The following is a 22,236-nucleotide window of genomic DNA, read 5'->3' as shown; positions in this document are numbered from 1 at the left end:
AATCTAAAAATGCTTAAAGTTAAATTTAATAAATAGAATATTCTCTACTTAAAGTTAATTTAAGGAAATATAGTACACTCTACAGACACTAAGTTAAATTTAAGAAAAAATACACTCTAAAAAAATCAAAGTTCAACTAAGAAATAAAGAGGACTCTAAAAACACTTAAAGTTAAATTAAATAAATAGAATGCACTCTAACATGCGTAAAGTCACATTAAATAAATATAATTCACTCTACAAATGCTTAAAGTTAAGTTTAATAAATATAATGCAATTATATTAGATTTATGAAGAAATACACTCTAAAACAATTGATGTTAAATTAAGAAATAAAATATGCTTTAAAAACACTAACAGTTAAATTAAAGAAGTCAAATACCCTCTACAAATGTTTAAAGTTAAATTTAAGAAAAAAAAACACTGAAACAATTAGAGTTCAAATTAAGAAATTAAGTACACTCTTAAAACTCTTTCAGATTAATGCAATAAATGTAATACACTCTAAAAATGCTTTAAGTTACATTTAATAAATATAATTCACTCTAAAAACACTCACAGTTAAATTAAAGAAATAGAATACTCTATTGAAATTAATTTTAAGAAATATCATACACTCTTAAAACACTTAAAGTTAAATTCAAGAAAAAATACACTCTGAAACACTTAAAGTTAAATTAAGAAATATAATACACTCTTAAAACACTTAAAGTTAAATTCAAGAAAAAATACACTCTGAAACACTTAAAGTTAAATTAAGAAATATAATACACTCTTAAAACACTTAAAGTTAAATATAAGAAATAAAATACACTTTAAAAACATTTAAAGTTACATTTCAGAAAAAAGCACTCTAAAAACATTACAGTTGCATTTCATAAATAGCCCTCGATTTAAAAGAGAGTTGGGACACACCTTCATCTGACAAGAACCCACAAAACCAAGGGGAGGGGCTAAGGTAAGGGCTAAGGTGGGGAAATGGGATTGACCCTAAGTCCATGAAGGAGGCCAACAGGTCTGAACTCAGCAGAATAAAGAACAAAGGTCAGGGAAGCCAGAGGGTGCTGGGACGTAGGAGGATAATCCATAATCTACCATTAGTTTATGTTCCTTTCAAAATAAAAGCAGGACTGTGCCTAAACAGGAAGTCAAAATGTGATGATAAAGTGAGATTAATCAGGATTGACTACAGAATTAGACAGATCTAGTTCAAATCAGGTCATCTTCAGAGAGGTGAATCACATAAATAAATACAAATATCAGATATCCCTGACGTCTTTGATTAGGCTGAAGCCTCTAAAATCTTTGAATTCTTACCTGATAAGAGCAGATTTAGTTTGGGTGGTCAGAAATCATCTTGAAATCGTCTTAAACATCCACGTCAGAGCAGCAGAGTCAGCGACTATATGCTGCTGTTATTACAGGATGGATTCCTGAGGTTAAGGAGTGGTTTCTCTTATCATTGTTCATGCTGCTGTGCTCCAAACAGGACTGTCTACCAAGAAGTTCTGGATGTGTCACTGTTTGGAGGGCGTGGCCAGAAAGAGCAGTAAAAACTATAGTAGCAATGCTTTAATGACAGTTTATTGATTTTATAAATCAATCAGGGTATACATAATTTGGCTTTTTTTACCAAGAAAAAAACCCCAAAACAACCCTCTCTGATGTAAAAGTGAAAACAGATTTCTACAAAGTAATGTCAATTAAATAAAAATCTGTAATGTAAAATAAGTGACTGCATAAATATTCCCCCCTTCTTGTCAGTATTTAGTAGAGTCTCCTTTGGCTGCAGTCACATCTCTGAGTCTGAACTCTGTAAGTTTCTCCATTCTTCTTTGATAAACTGCTCAAGCTCTGTCAGGTTGTACAGGGATCAGGTGTCAACAGCTATTTTCCAGAACATTCCCCTTGTTGTCTTTAAACCATCTCTGTGTAGCTTTCTCTGCATGCTTCATTGTCTGACTGGAAAATAAATCTTCTCCTGCTGTAGTTCTTTGTCAGACTGAATAAGATCGTCCTCCAGGATTTTCCTGGATTTTTAGGGCCTGAGCACCGACCAGTGCGAGCGCCCTGTTGTATCTGTAGGAATTACCAATTTTACGGCAATTAAATCACATTTTTGGGGGCCTTAAATCGTATTCTGGTGGTTCCAGACTTCTGCCTCCAAAAATGGCCCCACAGGGGCCCCAAAACCAACCAACCAGGAGCCCCTCCCACAAGTTTGTCCGACACGTATGAAAATCGGTACACATATGTATCATGACTACACAAACAAAAAAATCCTCTTTGGGCCATCCTCTAAAATGCACAGGGAATTATGTCATAGCCAATTTGTGCCCAGTTTTGGCGATTTTTGGCAAATTTACAGTACTCGCATTTGAATGAACTCCACCTAGGGGACTTAACCGATTGACTCCAGACTGGTTTCTTCTGAAACTAGACAAGATGGAGATCTTAGCTTGTGCTCTGCAGGAGTTTTCACCAGGGGGCGGGGCTGTTATAAGGCGCCAAACTTTGACCAGCACTTTTTTCACCATTTTTCTCCAAAAAAAGGTGTAAAATCAACTATTATTGTCCATTATACACCATTTTTCTCCAAAAAAAGGTGTAAAATCAACTATTATTGTCCATTATACACCATTTTTCTCCAAAAAAAGGTGTAAAATCAACTATTATTGTCCATTATACACCATTTTTCTCCAAAAAATGGTGTAAAATCAACTATTATTGTCCATTACCTTTCAGTGCTTACACTAATCCTCACCAAACTTCACATGGATGATCACACATAGAGCCTCTATCAAATCAAGCACTAGATATTCATGACTCTGCCCCCTTCTCACAAAACAAAATTGAATTTGGCACTTTTTCCACTCTTCTCATTGTAAAAATTCAGCCCCCGAACACCGTTGAACTTAGGCAGATGATCTTCGGGCAGGACATGCACCATGACCACACCATCAAAAAAGCCTCTTGAACTCATGGCAAAATCCCAACAGGAAGTCCATGGGCTCCACCCGAATTTCAAAATAAGGCCTCTTTTTGGACATTTATTCACTGAAAACTGATGTAACTGCCATGTTATGGCAACACAACAGGATCACACTGAACACGTCCACATGAAAAAAACAGCTCATCATGGCGCCCTCTACTGCCAACAGGAAGTGATGCAAATTGGTCATTTCTGCCTTTGTTTTACTGTGTTGAACCTATCATGCTCTGATTTTGACCTGAAGCCCTCAATATCTGTCCCAACATTTACATGTTTCATTCCCAGATGACCCAGCGGCCATGGCGGCCATTTTGATCCTTCACCTCAGACAGGAAGTGTGTCATTTCTGTATTATTTTTACTGTGTTGAACCTTTCATTCTCTGATTTTGACCTGAAATCCTCTATATCTGCCCCAGCATTGACATGTTTCCTTAACAGACACCCCAGTGGCCATGTCGGCCATTTTGATCCTTCACCATTGGACAGTAAGTGGGTCATTTCTGTGTTATTCTTACTTTGTTAAACCTATAATGTTTTGATTTTTTTCTCACTAGTCTCCCTCAGATTTCTCTTTAGAGAGCCTTAGTCTCATGAACTACTTTGTTTTAAATTTTGTTCTTTAAATTTTCTTCTGATTATATTGATCATAAAAATAACACTGTCATTTTAAAATGCAGAGTCAAACTGTCAAACATGTTAACAGCCTCAGTAAGCTCAGGCTGATATTTCAGGTTTGATTACATCTGCGGATGTTAACCAGAAGGACAAAACGTTCTTTGAGAATTTATCATCCTGCTCTACAGGAAATCAGCTATACACGGTTCATGTTGTTTTTAGCACAAAGAACGTGTGACAGCCTCCCAGGATTAGCCAGAAACAACACCATGAATAAAATGTCAGGTCTATTGATCGTTCATTCCTACAGCAGTTTAAAGAGTTAAAAAAGGAGCATCTAAAGACGTTACAGCGTTATCAGATATTTGGCTGTCTTCTGATTCAAACATCTGTAACGCTGTTTCTCCCTTTAACTGAAGCTATGACCCTGATTACATCACCACCTTACCTTAGAGCTGCTCCTGCCGTCGTCCTTGTTAACTCCTTGTTTATCTCACTGGTAAGATGTTATATTTAGGTCCTAGTGATGAACATGAAATAATAGATAATGAACCACTTCTAAGATCCAACAAGAGGCGTGCTGAGAGTCATGTGGGTGAAGTTTGACCCCCCTAAAAAACCTCAACATGGCCAGATTTTTAACAACTACCTGGCACCCTAACAAGAGGATTTTATAAGGCCTGATATTCTCAGATTACAGATTCAGACAACTTTATTTATTTTTACAGTCTGCCGAGCCTTATTAAAGCAAACAAAGCAATCAAAGCAGCAGAGCAGGCACAGCAGCATACAGACAGCCACATTTCAACATGGAGCACAATAAACATAATAAATACAATGAATACAATGAATACAATGAATACAATGCCAGCAATGCATTAAAGACTAAGACACCCCTAGTGAACCATGGCGACTGTAGACATGTCAGTACATGACCTTTGTCATTTTTGAAAAGAGAACAACTCACTGCTGTTTTTTTTTTTTTTTTTTTTTTTAGATTTTTTTGGCCATTTCATGCCTTTATTGGATAGAGGAGGACAGTGGATAGACTCCAGGGCTGCCCGCATACATGGTGCACGCCTTAAACCACTCGACCATCTGTGCGCCCCTTTGTTCTTCTTTTAATGAAGAAATGTCATCAAGTTCTGATAAAACTGGTGCTTTAGCAGCATCCACGCTAATATCTTCTGCCATAATTGCACAGGCCTCTTGCTTGCTTATGTCACGTCTCTGCTGTGCCTGTAAGTACTCCCCCTTGTCGCTGATTGGTCCTGTCACTTTCTAACCAGGCCCAAACACTTCAGACGGGAGCTTTGCAAGATAGATTCGCCAGTGAGAAACACGAAAATAGGCTAATCTATCTGCTTAGGGTTAGCAGACTGTGGGCTCAGCTGAAGTCTCTGCTGGTGGTGTGGTCCTAGCAGACTGTGGGATCAGCTGAAGTCTCTGTTGGTGGTGTGGTCCTAGCAGACTGTGGGATCAGCTGGAGTCTCTGTTGGTGGTGTGGTCCTAGCAGACTGTGGGATCAGCTGAAGTCTCTGTTGGTGGTGTGGTCCTAGCAGACTGTGGGATCAGCTGAAGTCTCTGTTGGTGGTGTGGTCCTAGCAGACTGTGGGATCAGCTGGAGTCTCTGTTGGTGGTGTGGTCCTAGCAGACTGTGGGCTCAGCTGAAGTCTCTGTTGGTGGTGTGGTCCTAGCAGACTGTGGGATCAGCTGGAGTCTCTGTTGGTGGTGTGGTCCTAGCAGACTGTGGGATCAGCTGGAGTCTCTGTTGGTGGTGTGGTCCTAGCAGACTGTGGGATCAGCTGAAGTCTCTGTTGGTGGTGTGGTCCTAGCAGACTGTGGGATCAGCTGGAGTCCCTGTTGGTGGTGTGGTCCTAGCAGACTGTGGGATCAGCTGAAGTCTCTGTTGGTGGTGTGGTCCTAGCAGACTGTGGGATCAGCTGGAGTCCCTGTTGGTGGTGTGGTCCTAGCAGACTGTGGGATCAGCTGAAGTCTCTGTTGGTGGTGTGGTCCTAGCAGACTGTGGGATCAGCTGGAGTCCCTGTTGGTGGTGTGGTCCTAGCAGACTGTGGGATCAGCTGAAGTCTCTGTTGGTGGTGTGGTCCTAGCAGACTGTGGGATCAGCTGGAGTCCCTGTTGGTGGTGTGGTCCTAGCAGACTGTGGGATCAGCTGAAGTCTCTGTTGGTGGTGTGGTCCTAGCAGACTGTGGGATCAGCTGGAGTCTCTGTTGGTGGTGTGGTCCTAGCAGACTATTGGATCAGCTGAAGTCTCTGTTGGTGGTGTGGTCCTAGCAGACTGTGGGATCAGCTGAAGTCTCTGCTGGTGGTGTGGTCCTAGCAGACTGTGGGATCAGCTGAAGTCTCTGTTGGTGGTGTGGTCCTAGCAGACTGTGGGATCAGCTGAAGTCTCTGCTGGTGGTGTGGTCCTAGCAGACTGTGGGATCAGCTGAAGTCTCTGTTGGTGGTGTGGTCCTAGCAGACTGTGGGATCAGCTGGAGTCTCTGTTGGTGGTGTGGTCCTAGCAGACTATTGGATCAGCTGAAGTCTCTGTTGGTGGTGTGGTCCTAGCAGACTGTGGGATCAGCTGAAGTCTCTGCTGGTGGTGTGGTCCTAGCAGACTATTGGATCAGCTGAAGTCTCTGTTGGTGGTGTGGTCCTAGCAGACTGTGGGATCAGCTGAAGTCTCTGTTGGTGAGGATCATGGGCGCCAAAAGTGTCCATACGTAGAGCGCCAGACAGACCCAGCTGGATGAGATCTTCACCCAGACGGCTGACCACTTACTGCTGATGGTGTAGTCCGCATCAGGACTGGACCAGAAGAGAGATGGAGAAAACAGAGAGTTAATTAACAACAGAAAAGGATAAAAAAAATACCAAACTAGATTTAATAAATTTGTTTCATGCTGTAGGGATATATTTTATTGATTTATTTCATGCTGTAGGGATGTATTTTATTGATTTATTTCATGCTGTAGGGATGTATTTTATTGATTTATTTCATGCTGTAGTGAAATAAATTAGAAATAATTGCAATTTTACGATTATCATGATTATTTTTGCATTAATTAATTTCACACTACCATGAATAAGTAAAATCAGATCAACACTCCTTATTGGTCTGGTTTTTTAAATTTATTTCCATCCTAGATGCTCTCATAACAAAATATATCAACAATGTAAAGTAACCAAAGACTACAAGAAAAATGATACAAATCCCATTTGGATGGACCACTCAAGTGGTCTTAGCTGAGTAGTGTTTGAGTTAAACAGCTATAATTCAGTCACATCTATTTTATGTCCCTCAAATATAAACACATTCTTCATATTCACAACTGTGTTTATTAAAGTTTCTCGTCAAAATATAAATTTTCCCATTTTTAGTTGGCATTTGAACACATCATAACATATAGACTAGAGTTGTCTAATTTACTGAGGTTACCTGAATGCATCATATTTTCTGTCTTCAGCTCGTAAAGTTTGCTAATTAACTTAAACTCTGCCGATTCCACTGCAGATTTCTACACTGGATTAATGTTGTTAACAAACAGGACTGTCTCAGAGTTTTGGAGCATTTATCTGAGCAGCTGAAGAAGAAAACTGTCCTGAAGCAGCTGAAGTGATAGATATGAGCCTGTTACTCCCGGCACTAGATAGCAGCAGGATACTGTATGATATCATGCGACTCACAGGCAGCGTCTTTTTTCCTGAAGCCGACAGTTTAAGGTACATTCTTGTTTAATGTGATGCATGGCACTTCTAGTTTATGTTCCCCTTGAAAGAACTGATGTGTGTTTTTACACCAGTCTTGTCTTTAAATGACATTATGTCACAGAGCCTGTGAGACTCGACAGCAGTATCGATAAGCTAAAACGTTAATGATTCTGGGTATTTCAGAAACACAGAACCGGGTCCTTATGGACCCGAGTTTTGATCCCCATCCCTAACACTGACATAACTTAACCCAGTTACCGTTTACCTTTACTTTGGCGTACAAAACCAGGTGGTTATCCTGCAGGTGCTGAAGTATTGCCTGATTTCACGGCAACTTTTTTGTGGCATGTTTTACATTTAGGCTGGCCGTCTTCCACAGTGACACCCTGGTCATTTCTTTTGTATCCAAAAAAATCCCACACGGCTGACTTCAACCGCTTATTCGGAGGGAACAGCTCTTCTTCTTCCATGCTGTAGTTTGTTTGGGACAGTGACACGCCTCCGCCTGCAACTGCACGCAAGCAACAGGAGGTGGTGACACGTGGATGTTGTGTTACTTTGTTTTCGTTCAGGCCGAGTTACACTGACGTACCAATATGGTTCCCGACATAATCTTTTCTGTAAATTGACGGTATTTAGGAAATGTTATGTTTAAGTAATCGTAAAGTTTAACACCGCAATTAATCATGGAAACGGGTAATCGTGCCATCCCTAGCTGTAGTGATATATTTCTTTGATTTTGTCTCACGCTGTAATGATAAACTCACATTTTTTTAAATGAATGTATTTAAAGTCATTCTAATATGATTAAAATATAATAAAAAGGGATTTAAGTACAATAATTCTATAAATATATATGTAATTATGATATTATTGTAGTAATTTTATATATTTGTTCATAAATAGTAAAGCATGAATTGCTTATGTAATTTAAAAATGAAAAATATATATTTAATGTTCCTGAAAGAGGATTAAACACATGTAATGTGATATGATCAGACCTCAATTAAAGGTTAGAGAAGAGGTGGTGATGATGATGGATATGACTTAGTGAGTACTGCCATCTGCTGGTCAGCTCCAGAATCACATCCAACCACTCTGTTGTGTTTTTGTGCCGTTTAGAGAGTGATAGAGTTCTCCCTCTGTTTCTGCTGCCTTCAATCCTCTCCTTCAGTCCTTAGATATTTATACTGATGTTAAAAATGGGGGTATTCAAGGAATTTGATGTTGTTGGAGACATTTTTCATTCTTTACTCATTTACCATCAAAAAACACCAAAACACAAATAATTCTGCATCATTTATTTTCAATTAAGCCATTTTAACTGAAAATGAACTTAAAACAGGAAGTGACCCATGGATATGTGGAGTCACTCATGAGCCTCAAAGATCTCATAAATCTTATTTTGGTAACTCCAAACAAGAGGAAACAGGCATTAGAAACTGTAAAGACACTGCTTTTTTGTTTTTTTATTTCAAAGTAGAAAGATTAAAAGACAACTTCCTGTTTCTTCCACTGTACATGGCTGAGGATGAACATGTGTCTAAGACAGTCCTATAGGAGAGTACAGATCTATGGGGGCTTATGAGTAAGGGCCACAGTTCACTGGAATCATTACATCCCAGCTCAAAGCTCGTCCTTTGCTGCTTCCTTCTCTGCTCAAAATTACATACTCAGGCAAAGATCAAACCCCGGTGTAAAACCGAATGATGTTGAGCTGAGCCAGCTTTTTGATGGTTTCATACTCCAAATGTCCAGGATGAGCTCCAGTTTTTAGTTTTTTGAACCTGTTTAAGGCCCAGTAATGATTCCAGTTTCCCTCCTTATCAGCTCCAAAACCAAACACATGTACCTGTGGAAAAAAAGAAATACAGAGTAAAATCAGGCTTGAATCATTTCATATATTAATAACGTAACACTCCAGATCAAGGATGAGGTGGTTATATGGTGTCATGGTTAACCAAGGGTTAAAAGTCAGTTCATTCCCCCTAAAGGCTCCACAGCAGCGTGTGATTGTGTTCTAACTTCCTGTTACATTGCGAAAGATATTTGTAGTAAAATACTGACACCAGCCAAGCCTCCAACAGCTTCCTGTTATCAGCAGAGCCTCATAGGCTGCTTTACTCCAGGAGAGAGACCAGGCAGTGAGGGCTTTCATCAGTGCTGGGAGATTCACCGACATTTAATTTAAATCCCAATTTTAGCTTTGCACAATCATGACAAACAAGGTGATCCTGACTGAACTATTACTGCAGGGTTCTCAACCTTTTTCAGCCCACGACCCCCAAAATAAAGGTGTCAGAGACCTGAGACCCCCACTGTACCTGAAGGTGACTGAACACAGTCATGCACATTCAAGAACAGTCATGTGGAGACAAGGTCGTCCATCAGGGGGGAAAATGGCCCGGTCAAACCGGTCAAAGCAAAATCATGGTCCACTGTAAAGTTAGGCTGTGGTATTTTATCATAACCCCTCTTATCAAAGACACGAATATATTTGTAATTCATTTGTGCAGTAAATGGTGCTCTTAAAAATGTTAATAATTTATTTAAAACAGAGGAAAATACATTAAAAATAGCTAAACTGGGTTAATAATGACAAAAAATGCTGGAAAAGGTGGTGAAATTGGAGTTTAAAACTAGCAGAAATGGATTAGAAGTGCCAAAAAATGGATAAAAGTGGCAAAAAATAACCAATATTGGCAAAAATTGGTTAAAGTGGCAAAAATAGGTGAAAATTAGTTAAAATGGGATGAAAAATTGATATGAACTGGCAAAAAAGGGTTAGCTGAGGTAGAAATAGGCAGAAATGTGTTAAACTGGCCAAAAAGGGCATATTAAATTGAAAAATGTGAAATAAAAAGCTCATTTAACATGGACTGAGGAGACATGGAAAACTGTTCTGTGGTCAAAGGAAACAGAATTTGAAATTCTTGTTGGACCACAGACGCCGTGTCCTGTGGACTAAAGAGGGGAGGGAGCGTCCAGCCTGTTATCAGCTGATGTGGTTTTTTAGGTTTGACATTTTTAAATGATCACATTCTGGTTTTTACATTATACACAGTGTCCCAACTTTTTTGGCATGGGGTTTGTAATTACCTCTGTTTTTGTTAATGTTCTTTATTACTGCTTATGTTAATATTAGTAATGATAATGGACTGATGGTTGTAACCACACATACGGGTGTATTAGCCTTAAAAACACAGACTGAATGGTATTAACACCAGATCAATTATTGGGGTCTTTTTGTCAATTATTGATCACTTACAGGAGCATGAAAAGGTAAACTCACCTCTTCACAGATATGCAGAGCCATCACCACAGTCATGAAGCCTGTAGAAGGATAGTTGCCCTTCTTCTCCAGCCAGTTCACATGAACGTACCTCATAAAGGCCGGATTTACCAACATCACCTGTTACAGAGGATACATTTGACTGTTTCAGTGATGAAAATACTCACCAAGTCCTTGTTAGCTCTGATCTTTGCTCGATAGCTGTAAAAATAAAAAAGAGATCAGATGTCAAAGCTCCTCCCTCATTAACCAGCAGGCTGATAAAGATTAGTTATCCCCTCAAAGCTGACGGGTCGTCCTGATTCATGTCTGTTATTTGGATCCATTTCTCAATGCTTCAAGCTGATTGGCCTGTTCCTGGTCAGAGAAGAACCAGACCAATCAGGATCATTTAAGCAGAAAGAGGTGGTATCTATGGGCGTGGTTTAGTTGAACCGGCTGCATGTCTGTAAACAATGGTGGTCAGTGAAGAGATGAACGTGGGTGCAGCAGTTTGATCAGAACTGGACTTTTCTTTATTATCCCACAGAGACTGCTGAGGCTTTTCTGCTCATTTTCTGTTTTCTTTGAAGTTTATTCTGACTGTGTTCATGCTAAAAACATTTTAAAGGGTAAGTTTTTGTCACCACAATGTGAAGTTTTAATATCAGAGCCTGTAACAGGACACTAATAATCTCTGTAGACTTTTTGTACCCACTCAGGCTGCTGGGGACCAAAAATGCCCCATTAAAACCACAATGTGTGATCTTCCAGCCATCACAGTAAAAACACATGCGTTTATAATATTAGGCTATGAACTTACGGAAGAGACGCGCCACCAGCGGACTTCCTCTGCGCTCTTTTACGCACAGTCCGCCATCCTGGGCGCACCCGACGGTAATAAAACACAAGCTTTCATTTGAATTTGGAAGTTAAAGTCTGTCTTCTGTCTGTGGACTTAGATTTATTGATATGACTTATTGCAATGAGTCTTTACTGCTGACAGTTTTCATATTTATAGAGGATTTCAGAAGGATTTTCTTAAAGGAAGCCTTAAAAGAGCTGCAGCTGGTCACTAAAGAGCCACATGCGGCTCGAGAGCCGCGGGTTGAGTATCACTGATTTACTCAAAACAAAAATCATATAGTTTGTTAAGCCCTGGATTCCGCTGTATAATTAAACCATGACATAAGACGCCGACTAATTGTTTACCTTGGTACAATTGCTGCTGCGATCTGCCGCTGTTCTGAAGTGGCTGGACGTCAACTCCCGCCCCACTGTGCTGTGATTGGCTGGTTATTCACAGGCTTAGGACCGTTACCTTGAGCAGCCGTCCAATCAACACCAGGATAAACATTGCACACCAATCAGAGAATAATTTGAGAGCGCCAAAGCGTTTGATTCTAGCGTGAGAATAGTTTGAGTGGCGTGTGAGCGCGAGACAGGACGTGAGAGTTGGCAACCCTGTGTTAAAGAAAAACAATATAAATGCAGATGAGCCAAGCGTGCCCAAAACTGGTCTAGGTCTTTAAGGGTTAAAGTCCATTTCAGTCCTTTAATCAGGCTTTAAAGTGTAGGGAATGGTAACAAAGATAGAGAAGATCTCAGCTGACAGAGGTCTGCTGGTCCTGCCTAAAACTAAATTGCTTGTTTTTTGTTTTTTTTTTTAACAGCCAACATTTACAACTGATAGAGGCAGCAAGGTCCTAATAGTTCTGATTTTTCATTAGTTTCTATTTTTATTTTCACTGTCTGTGTTTGATTTCAGTTTAGTTTGTATTAGTTTTCACTGCTGGTTTGTTAGTTTAGTTTAGTTTTTATTTTGCAAAAATGCTTTGTTTGAGTTGAGTTTTTAGTAGTTTTAGTTTGTTACGGATTGATGTAGGGGCTGAGTGAGCGTCGTACATTTTTAAAAACATATTCAAACAGGCTACTCTTCACTTATCATTTTATTTACTTAATGATGATGTTTGAATAAAACTCCAGACATAAAACTACCACTATGTTAAGTCTTAACCAATCAGATCAGGCAATTTTACACTCCTCAGTCTCTGGTGTAGGTGCCAGTCAGTACGGTTGTGTCAAAGACCAAGGCCTCGTCCACATGGAGACAAATTCAGGCGTATATACAAAAGTTTTTTTGTCATTTTGGCGTTTCATCCACATGGAAACAGCATTTCGGGTGACTGTAAACGATACTTTTTGCAAACGGGTCCCAGAGTGCCTAAATCCGTAAACAGCTACCGTTTCGTCTCCATGTGGACGGTCATCCACATCTCTCTTAAAACGATTACGTCACAAACAGTGTAGTTCCCTTGAGGCGCCTGCATGGATCCGGCCAAAACAATAATGGCAGACTACAGATTTGTGTTTGTGCTGCAGAAGCTACTGATCTGATGCTCCTTTACCACCACTGCGAAATGCACACACCATGTGTTCTTAAATCCAACACGGAGAACAACCAGAAGTGCAACTAGAAGAAAGTTTGCATCAATTTTCTGTGATGTTCTTCTTCTCTTTTGGTGCATTTCCATGGCAGCAACACAGCGCCACATACAGGCTTGGCATATGCACTACAGCGTTTTCAGTCATTTTCAGTGGTTCTGTGCTTACGCGGATATTTCCTGAAATGATCCCGTCTTTACGGAAAACTTTTCAAAACGAAACGACAATATGTCGTTTTCGTCTCCATGTGGACGGGGCCTCAGCTTAGGATATTTTGTCTCCATTTTTATTTAATTTTAGTTAGCTTTGTAATCGCACTAAACAGTTTTAGTTTTAATTTTTTTGTTAAGCTTAGTTTTGATTTAGTTTCAGTTTACTAAACTGATTTTTGAATTTTAGTTTTAATTATTTACTTAGTTTTATTTGACTATAACAACCTTGAGAGGCAGATTTTTATAGACAAAATATTAGTTGTTAATATCAGCAGAAATTTTCACATCTGTCGATACCGATATTAAACCAGTAAAATTATGCATCCCTAAAAATGAAAATACATGAAAATCAAAGGTGTTGCTCATTATTATCATATTCAAGGCTGTGATAATCCTCTTTGAGGAAACACAATTTGCATGTTGAATATGAAAAATATTCAATCTTTGTGTTTTCACAATAAAACAGGTGTTTTTGTTCACCTAAAATGGCAATGAAAGTGTTAAATTCCCAGAAAATGAACTAGAATGTAATATTTATGATCATGTCTGATCTTGATTAAAAGAATTATAACAAAAGTTTTTTTTTTATACTTACAGTATGTTTATTCCTATTAAAGTATGCTGTCCATTTTTGGTCATGAACACTGAGGGTAACAATTTATTACAATCTTAAAATCAAAAACTAATTCATTAAAAATCATAGTTGTTGCTAATTTTCCACATATTCAAGACGGTGAAAATCCCCTTCAAGAAAATCCAATTTGCGTGTAGTGCATGATGATTATTTCTCTATAATAAACACCAGAGCTTTGCACTTAAACTGGCGTTTAATCGTTGAGTCACCCTCTGAGTTTTATTTTGAAAGGTTCTGCCCTTCCCAAGCACCGTCTATGGGGTGTTGCCCAGAGGAATGTGTGATACCATGGCTATCTGGTGTGTTGGCTCAGGGATTTGTGCCCAGTAACAAAAGAAAAGTCGTTTCAGTGAGCCGTTGTTTCTTGGAATAAAAGACAGCAGACTCACCGCGAAGCTCCCGTGGTTAGAGCCTTGGGAAGCCACTCCAGATCCAGTATTTTAAAGGGAAACAGGACGAGACGAGTCTTAGTGTCCAAGTGCATAGAACTCTCCGGATACATGATATGATGAGTAGTTTTGTCCCCGACGTCTGCCTCGAAGCCTTTGATTACAGCAGCGTTCATCCTAAAGTGTAGAGAGGAGAATGTTAGGGCCTGTGTCTAGACGGTGCTGCTTGTGTTTAAAGATGCTTTAAAAATGAGGTATGGAGTCATTATAGTTGCAAAACTCAAGAGTGCATTTTATCGTTTTGAGATCATGACTCTGATTTTTCTCTGTGGCGTACGAAACTTTCTCTGAACTCTAAACGTATTTCTGCTGTTTGATTTATCTCTGAACGAACCAATAGGAAACAGGTAGAGTATGGACCAATGACGTTAGGTCTGCCTGTTGTTGCTATGCTGTTGTCCAGGAGACATTTGCTTTGATCTCACTGAGAGAGTCCAAATATTCTATCACACACACTCATGGTAAAAGTCTGAGAGCCAAAAATCATCATCAAAGTTTAACTGTAATAATAATTATCAAAAATCTGTCAAAGATAGTAAAGAAGTGAATCCACCATAAATATCTGAATAATTCATTTACTTTCAAAAGCCAAAATGGAGACTGTTGGAGGAAGTGAGGTCATTGATTTTACGGCCAATGAATTTTTAATGTGAAATGAGAAATCAAAAATCTGCCAGGCCCTTTCAGGCAGTTTACATTGAAATGGGAATAAAAAAAATTCTAATTTTAGATTATAACCAGCACAATGTCAAATTAAACGGGGGCTTAAATATTATAGAAACATACCTGATTTGGATGATTTTGACTGGCATCGCAATTGGATATGAATTATTGTATTAAAGGAGGTGATCATTTTCATGGCATTCTTATATTTAATAAGAAAAATATCCAAAAATGAAGGAAGAAGAATTTTTGCGGACTATTCAAAAAAAAAAAAAAAAAAAATTGCGCATGAACAACTGCATGATATATCATGTATAACATCTCAGTTCAAAACTGGCATTTTAGCACAATTTTCAGCTATTTGTTTCTGCAATTTGAAAATTGTAGTAGGCCATATTGCAATTTAATTCAATGTTCGAGTAATTGCCCAGGCCTGATCATCATTTAAATAACTAGTACCAAATAAAGAGCCGTTTTGGAGCCAAACAACCAGCTCTACTGAGCTGAGCCAAATAATCTGGATCTCTTAAAAGAGATGGGCGGTTTTCGAATTTGCCTACTGCATACCCCTGCCAAACACAGTATGCAGTATGTATTGTGCACTGCGTACTGTGTTCGACAGTAGTATGCAGTATGACTGCCAGTCGGGCAGAGATCAGTTGATCCTCCACTGCCCAGACAGACGCAGTATTTACAGTATCTGAAGTTAAATTAAGTTCAATCAAAGTTGCACGTAAATCTACAGCGCCCAGAAAACGGGATACTGCGTTTACATGGCACAGTATCCCGTTTTCTTCTCCAGGTAGCAAAAACGGATTTCTCAAAAACGGGATACTGTAATATCCTGGTTTCTGCAGGTGTATACAGGAACAAACAGAAAACGGGATACTCAAGTCCATGTAAACACAGTCAATGTCTTTGCACCATCACTTACAAGATTTACCACCTTTTTTATTCCCTAAAACTAATGTGCACATTTTATTTTATTTTATTTTATTTTATTTACGTCATCACATGCATACCTTAAGGTCTATCTGAAGGAGAGCCGGTCCATATTTTCCTCTTTTTGATACATCCATACTTATTATCCATAATCCAATCCATAATTGTTTCTTATTTTCCTTTTTTGAGCAAAAGACCGCTACTATCACATAAAGTGTTTCTGTTGTAGAGTGATTGACACTCCTTGACCCGCCCCCCGACAACCTGTGAACTCGCACTCAGTCGCGGAGATATTAGTGACGTCAGCATACACTGAGCGGTCTGAACCACTCTTGTGGTGTGTCCAGGCTGTTGGCCAAGACGGGACAAGATTTTGGTCGCATAGTCTGACATGGTGTTGTCGTGAACGACCAAAAAAAAATCATGTCGTCTGAGCCAGCCTTTAGCTGGTTTCCGGTATACAGAAGCAGTCATACCCTGGTCAGTTGCAAACGACGCTACAGTGTTTTCCATCCATTTACGTACAGAAAAAAATCTGGGAAGTGTTTTTATTTGATTTTTCATGATTATTATAGCTGTTGTTTTTATCTTAGCATATGTATAGTGCAGTGAAAGGACACACTTGACAGCACCTTTCCGTCCGTTACAAAACAAAAACAACAGTCACCTTATTACAACTTATTTTGCTGTAGTACATGTTAAAGATGTAAAGATAAAAAGTAATGGCACTTCCATTTGTAACTGTCAGGCGCTCCAGTGAAAGTTTCAGGGCTCTCCGCCATTACGAACTCTGACCCGGCGCTTTGCATTGTGGGTAACAGTAGGCGAAGCAGACTGGTCCGCTGCATACTGTGAAATATTCCCGAATCAGTACGTCATTCAGGTATTTTTGGCATACTGCAACTTTCACATTTGTTCACATGCTGCATACTGCATTTTGGGCAACTCTAGCACTGCTAGTATAGTAGGAGAATTTGAAAACAGCCATGGATTTCCCATCACAACGAGATAGACTGGCCAGACATCAGCTCAGGAAGCACAGGTAAGATCAGTTTAATGAGTTAAACCAGGATGGAGCTCGACTGAACCAACCTTGACTGAACCAAGCTGGACTGAACTGAACTGGACTGAACCGAACTGGACTGAACCAAGCTGGACTGAACCAAACCAGACTAAACCAAGCTGGACTGAACCAAACTTGACTGACCCAAGCTGGACTGAACCAAACCAGACCAAACCAAACTGGACTAATCTAAACCAAGGTGGTTCCTGATGGTGAAGTCTTCCTCTGAGTGTGTGAACAACACTGCATCGATCCATCTCTTCCAGCAGCTCTGATATAAACGTCCTTGTTGTTTCATCCCTCTTTGTTTTTATTGAGGATGGAATGAAACTCCCACTCTCACTCCCTGCTCTGCTCTCTATGCCTCTTTGTTCTCTTGGTCTGACCTCCTACTTGTATAATGTGGTTTGGTGATCGCTGCAGCAGGAATGTTTTAGGAAGGTTTAACAGTGATAAATGGGTGCTGCCCAGTCCTAATAGACAGCTCACTTTAATGCTGACATAGCCCCCCACCTCTGTCTCAGAGGGCTTTACACCAGCTTTCACTGTGGCTCATTAGACTTAAAGTAGTCCAGTCTCTCCAGTGTCTGTATATTTACCTCATCACCACATCATGGGAATTTATCAGCTGTCCATAGAGTGATCCCTTCAGGTTGACAGAATTACCAACGACAGCACACTTCTTTGAGCCTGCTGCCATCACATCGGGGTGGTGTGGGATCACTTTGAATATTTCCTCCACAAGTCCATCATACACGCTGCGGTTCCTCCTTGGGTATATTCTCTGACAGACACATGAACAATGCAGTTAGACTGCTTCAAAACCATCACACCTAATGATGAACATCACCTGATTACTCACCTTCCACCATCTGTAAGCATCCTCAGGTAGCTGGTAGTCAGCAGTGAGAAAGACGGGGACTGATTTGTCGACACGTGCATTAAACCAGGGATCATTTTCTAATGTACATTCCTCACAGGGACAGTGGCTTTGATACTGAGAAACGTCAGGCAGCACGTAAAGCCCCAAAAACGACCCCGTGACGATCACAAGCAGCACAGGAAACTTCATTAGAGTCTTCATCTTCATCCAGTGAGAACTGATCTGTGAAAAATGAGTCAAAAATAAAACAATGGGTCACAGAGTTTCAATGAAGTGGGTTATACTGTATACAACATGAAAGTCAGGACGGGCAGAAGCAGTAATAATACACTCTAAAAACACTCAAAGTTAAATTTAATAAATAGAAAACACTCTAAAAACACTCAGTTAAGTTTAAGAAGTAGAATACACTCTTAAAACACTCAAAGTTAAATTTCAGAAATAGAATACACTCTACAAATGCTTAAGGTTAAATCTGATAAACATAATACACTCTAAAAAACGCTCAGACATCTGGGAGAGACTCAAAGTAAGGCCGCTGCTGCTCGTCATCGAGAGGAGTCAGATGAGGTGGTTCAGGCATCTTGTAAGGATGCCACCCGGAAGGTTTGTCCATCTGGAAGGAGACCCCAGGGCAGACCAAGGACATGTTGGAGAGATTACATCTCTCAGCTGGCCTGGGAACGCCTCGGTATCCTCCCAGGGGAGCTGGTGGAAGTGTCTGTGTGTCTGGGCTTCTTCTCTCTCTGGACTGCTGCCCCGTGACCCGTACCAGCATAAGCGGAAGAAGATGGATGGATGGATGGATAAAACACTCTAAAAATGCTTAAAGTAACATTTAATAAACATAATACACTCTAAAAACACTTAAAGTTACATTTAGTAAATATAATATACTCTAAAAACACTTAAAGATACATTTAGTAATTATGATACACTCTAAAAACGTTTGAAGTTAAATTTAGTGATAAAATACACCCTAAAACACACTTAAGTTTAATAAATATAAAATGCCCTAAAAATGCTTAAAGTTAAATTTAATAAATATAATGCACTCTAAAAACACTTAAATTGAATAAATATAATGCTATCTAAAAACACTTGAATTTAAATAATATAATAAACTCTAAGAAAAGGCACAAAGTAACAATTAATAAATATAATGCACTCTAAAATGCTTAAAGTTACATTTAGTGAATATAATACACTCTAAAAACACTTAAATTTAATAAATATAATACTTTCTAAAAATGTTTAAAGTTAAATTTAATAAATATAATGCACGCAAAAAAATGCTTAAAATGAAATTTATTAAATTTATTGCATGCTAAAAACGCTTAAAGTTACATTAAGTAAATATAATACACTCTAAAAATACTGAAATTTAACACTCTAAAATCACTCAAAGTTTAATTTAATAAATATAATACACTCTTAAAATGCTTAAGGTTAAATTTCATAAATAATAAATAAATTTAATAAATATAATGCCTGCAAAAAATGCTTAAAGTTACATTAAATAAGTATAATACACTCAAAAACACTTAAATTTAATAAATGTAATATACTCTAAACACGCTTAAATTTAAGAAATGTAATACACTCTAAAAACACTGAAATTTAATAAATATAAAACACTCTAAAAATGCTTACATTTATTAAATATAATACACTCTAAAAACACTGAAATTTAGTAAATATAATACACTCTAAAAACACTTAAAGTTACATCAAATAAATATAATACACTCTAGAAACACTTAAATTTAATAAATATAATACACTCTAAAAACGCTTGCATTTAATAAATATAATACACTCTAAAAAACTGAAATTTAATAAATGTAATACACTTTAAAAATACTTTAATTAAATAAATAACCTACACTCTAAAACACTGAAATTTGATAAATTTAATACAGTCTAAAAACTCTTAAATTTAATGAATGTAATACACTCTAAAAATGCTTAAACTTGAAAAATATAATACACTCTAAAAACACTTAAAGTTACATTTAGTAAATATTATATACTCTAAAAACACTTAAATTTGATAAATATAATACGCTCTAAAAACACTTAAATTTAAAAAATATAATACAATCTAAAAACACTTGAATTTAAATAATATAATACACTCTAAAACACTGAAATTTAATAAATTTAATACACTCTAAAAACACTTTAATTTAATTTATATAATACACTCTAAAACACTGAAATTTAATAAATATATTACGGTCTAAAAACGCTTTTATTTAATAAATATAATACACCCTAAAAATGCTTAAAGTTACATTTAACTCAATATGGAAGCTGCCACCGACTGGCTTCAAGAGCTGTTGGAGTCCGCCTATTGTAAGCAGACGGCTGACGTCACACGTGGTTTGTCCAGTTCTTTCTACAGTCTATGCCCTAAATCCATGAAGGAGGCCAACAGGTCTGAGCTCAGCAGAATGACGAGCAATAGTTCAGGGAACCCAGAGGGTGCTGGGATGTAGGAGGATAATCTGTAATCTACCATTAGTTTATGTTCCTTTCAAAATAAAAGCAGGACTGTGCCTAAACAGGAAGTCAAAATGTGACGATAAAGTGAGATTAATCAGGATTGACTACAGAATTAGACAGATCTAGTTCAAATCAGGTCATCTTCAGAGAGGTGAATCACATAAATAAATACAAATATCAGATATCCCTGACGTCTTTGATTAGGCTGAAACCTCTAAAATCTTTGAATTCTTACCTGATAAGAGCAGATTTAGTTTGGGTGGTCAGAAATCATCTTGAAATCGTCTTAAACATCCACGTCAGAGCAGCAGAGTCAGCGTCTACATGCTGCTGTTATTATAGGATGGATTCCTGAGGTTAAGGAGTGGTTTCTCTTATCATTGTTCATGCTGCTGTGCTCCAAACAGGACTGTCTACCAAGAAGTTCTGGATGTGTCACTGTTTGGAGGGCGTGGCCAGAAAGAGCAGTAAAAACTATAGTAGCAATGCTTTAATGACAGGGACACGCTGTGTGCTGTACTAATATAAGACTAATCAACAATGATGATGATAGGGAGAATATATGTTGGTAATTAAAGCAGCCAGAGTCAGAGTCCTTCAACAGGAAGTTACCCCTTATCAAGCCACACCCTCCTTAGCCACAGGGTTAGGAAGGTTCCTACGGAAGATTTTAATCAAAAGTATAACACCCCAGTCTACAGTGACTATAAGAAAGACCAGACGATTTAAAGATGATTTCTGAGGACGCAAACTAAATCTGCAGCCGGAGAGTAGCGATGGGTGCCCTGAGTATGCACCACTGATACCTTCTTCCATGCATACCCAGGGGGAGTGAGCGGGTCTCGCTGTAGAACACAGCCACCCTCGCTCGGCTGAATTTCATGGAGTTTATAGGTGCATATCGGCTGGGAGGGCTGTTCTACCTCCCTCACCCACCATCCATTAACCTGACACGCCAGATGGATGTGTTTCACACATCCATCTGGGAAAGCTTCAATAGGAAACGTTTGAGAAAAGGCAGAGGATTTGAAAAAACTTGGAGTGTGATTGGATGAACGTTCTGTCTGTCACTTCTCTACGGGCCAATCAGAGCAACAAAACACGTGACGTAGCTGCTATCGAGCTGCGCGTACGCAGCTAGTGAGGAATAACGTGAAACATAGCAACTATAGACATGTAAGTACTCGACTTTTGTCATTTTTGAAAAGAAAACAACTCACTGCTGTTTGTTGTTCTTCTTTTCACAAAGAAATGTCATCAAGTTCTGATAAAACTGGCGCTTTAGCAGCATCCACGCTAATCTCTTCCTCCATAACTGCACCAGCTCTTGCTGCTGCTTGTTTTCGTCACGACTCTGCTATGACTGAAAGTACTGCCCCTCATCGCTGATTGGTCCTGTCACTGTCTAACCAGGCCCAAACGGTTCAGATGGGGGCTTTGCAAGATGGATTCGCCAGTGAAAAACGAGGAAACAGGCGTATCCATCTGCTTTGCAAGGTTAACCATCCATAGTATGAGCGTGCATATCGCAACAGAATGGACCGACCTGTGGCCTGCGAATTGTGGGATTGTCAGCTATCAATCTAAACGGGAACGAGTGTCTGCTAACAGGAAGTTTTTAAATAGCAAATTCCTACCTGGCAGATGTGTAGTGAATGTGATATAATTTGATGGATTTTATTTTGAAATCCCATAAGAGAGCGTTGTGTCACTGTGTTTTTTTTAAGATAACTTTCACCTCATAAATAGTTGTCAAACCAGCACAGAGGGCTGTCTCTTCTACGTGTGCACCACAAAACCTCATGGGCACACACATGTACTCACACACGCGTGCTGGCATGTTGG

General features: G+C 38.8%; 1 protein-coding gene across 1 annotated transcript; it reads right to left on the bottom strand.

Moving 5' to 3' along the window:
- Nucleotides 1–8,847: 8,847 nt before the first annotated feature.
- LOC121507348 (CMP-N-acetylneuraminate-beta-galactosamide-alpha-2,3-sialyltransferase 1-like) lies at nt 8,848–18,532 on the bottom strand. Its single transcript, XM_041783630.1, has 8 exons — nt 18,395–18,532; nt 17,863–18,105; nt 17,600–17,784; nt 14,273–14,449; nt 10,936–10,948; nt 10,781–10,816; nt 10,614–10,733; nt 8,848–9,173 (listed from the first exon to the last, which is right to left on the bottom strand). Exons 1-8 carry the CDS (start codon nt 18,530–18,532, stop codon nt 9,006–9,008), a joined length of 1,080 nt encoding a protein of 359 aa, XP_041639564.1. The 3' UTR covers nt 8,848–9,005.
- Between the last annotated feature and the right edge of the window lie 3,704 nt (nt 18,533–22,236).

Source organism: Cheilinus undulatus, linkage group 3 (assembly GCF_018320785.1).
Source record: "Cheilinus undulatus linkage group 3, ASM1832078v1, whole genome shotgun sequence".
Taxonomy (NCBI): Eukaryota; Metazoa; Chordata; class Actinopteri; order Labriformes; family Labridae; genus Cheilinus; species Cheilinus undulatus.
The sequence above is the reverse complement of the archived record's forward strand: the minus strand, read 5'-3'. Positions and strand labels throughout refer to the sequence as shown.

What these genes read in the sequence shown, in the direction of transcription:
- LOC121507348 (XM_041783630.1), bottom strand. Translation starts at nt 18,532, where the DNA reads ATGTCCTTGGTCTGCCCTGGGGTCTCCTTCCAGATGGACAAACCTTCC. An exon ending in ACTTTGAGTCTCTCCCAGAT is followed by an intron (nt 18,106 to 18,394) that starts GTCTGAGCGTTT and finishes CATTTTTCACAG; the next exon opens with ATCAGTTCTCACTGGATGAA. An exon ending in TCAGAGCTAACAAGGACTTG is followed by an intron (nt 10,734 to 10,780) that starts GTGAGTATTTTC and finishes CCTCTGTAACAG; the next exon opens with GTGATGTTGGTAAATCCGGC.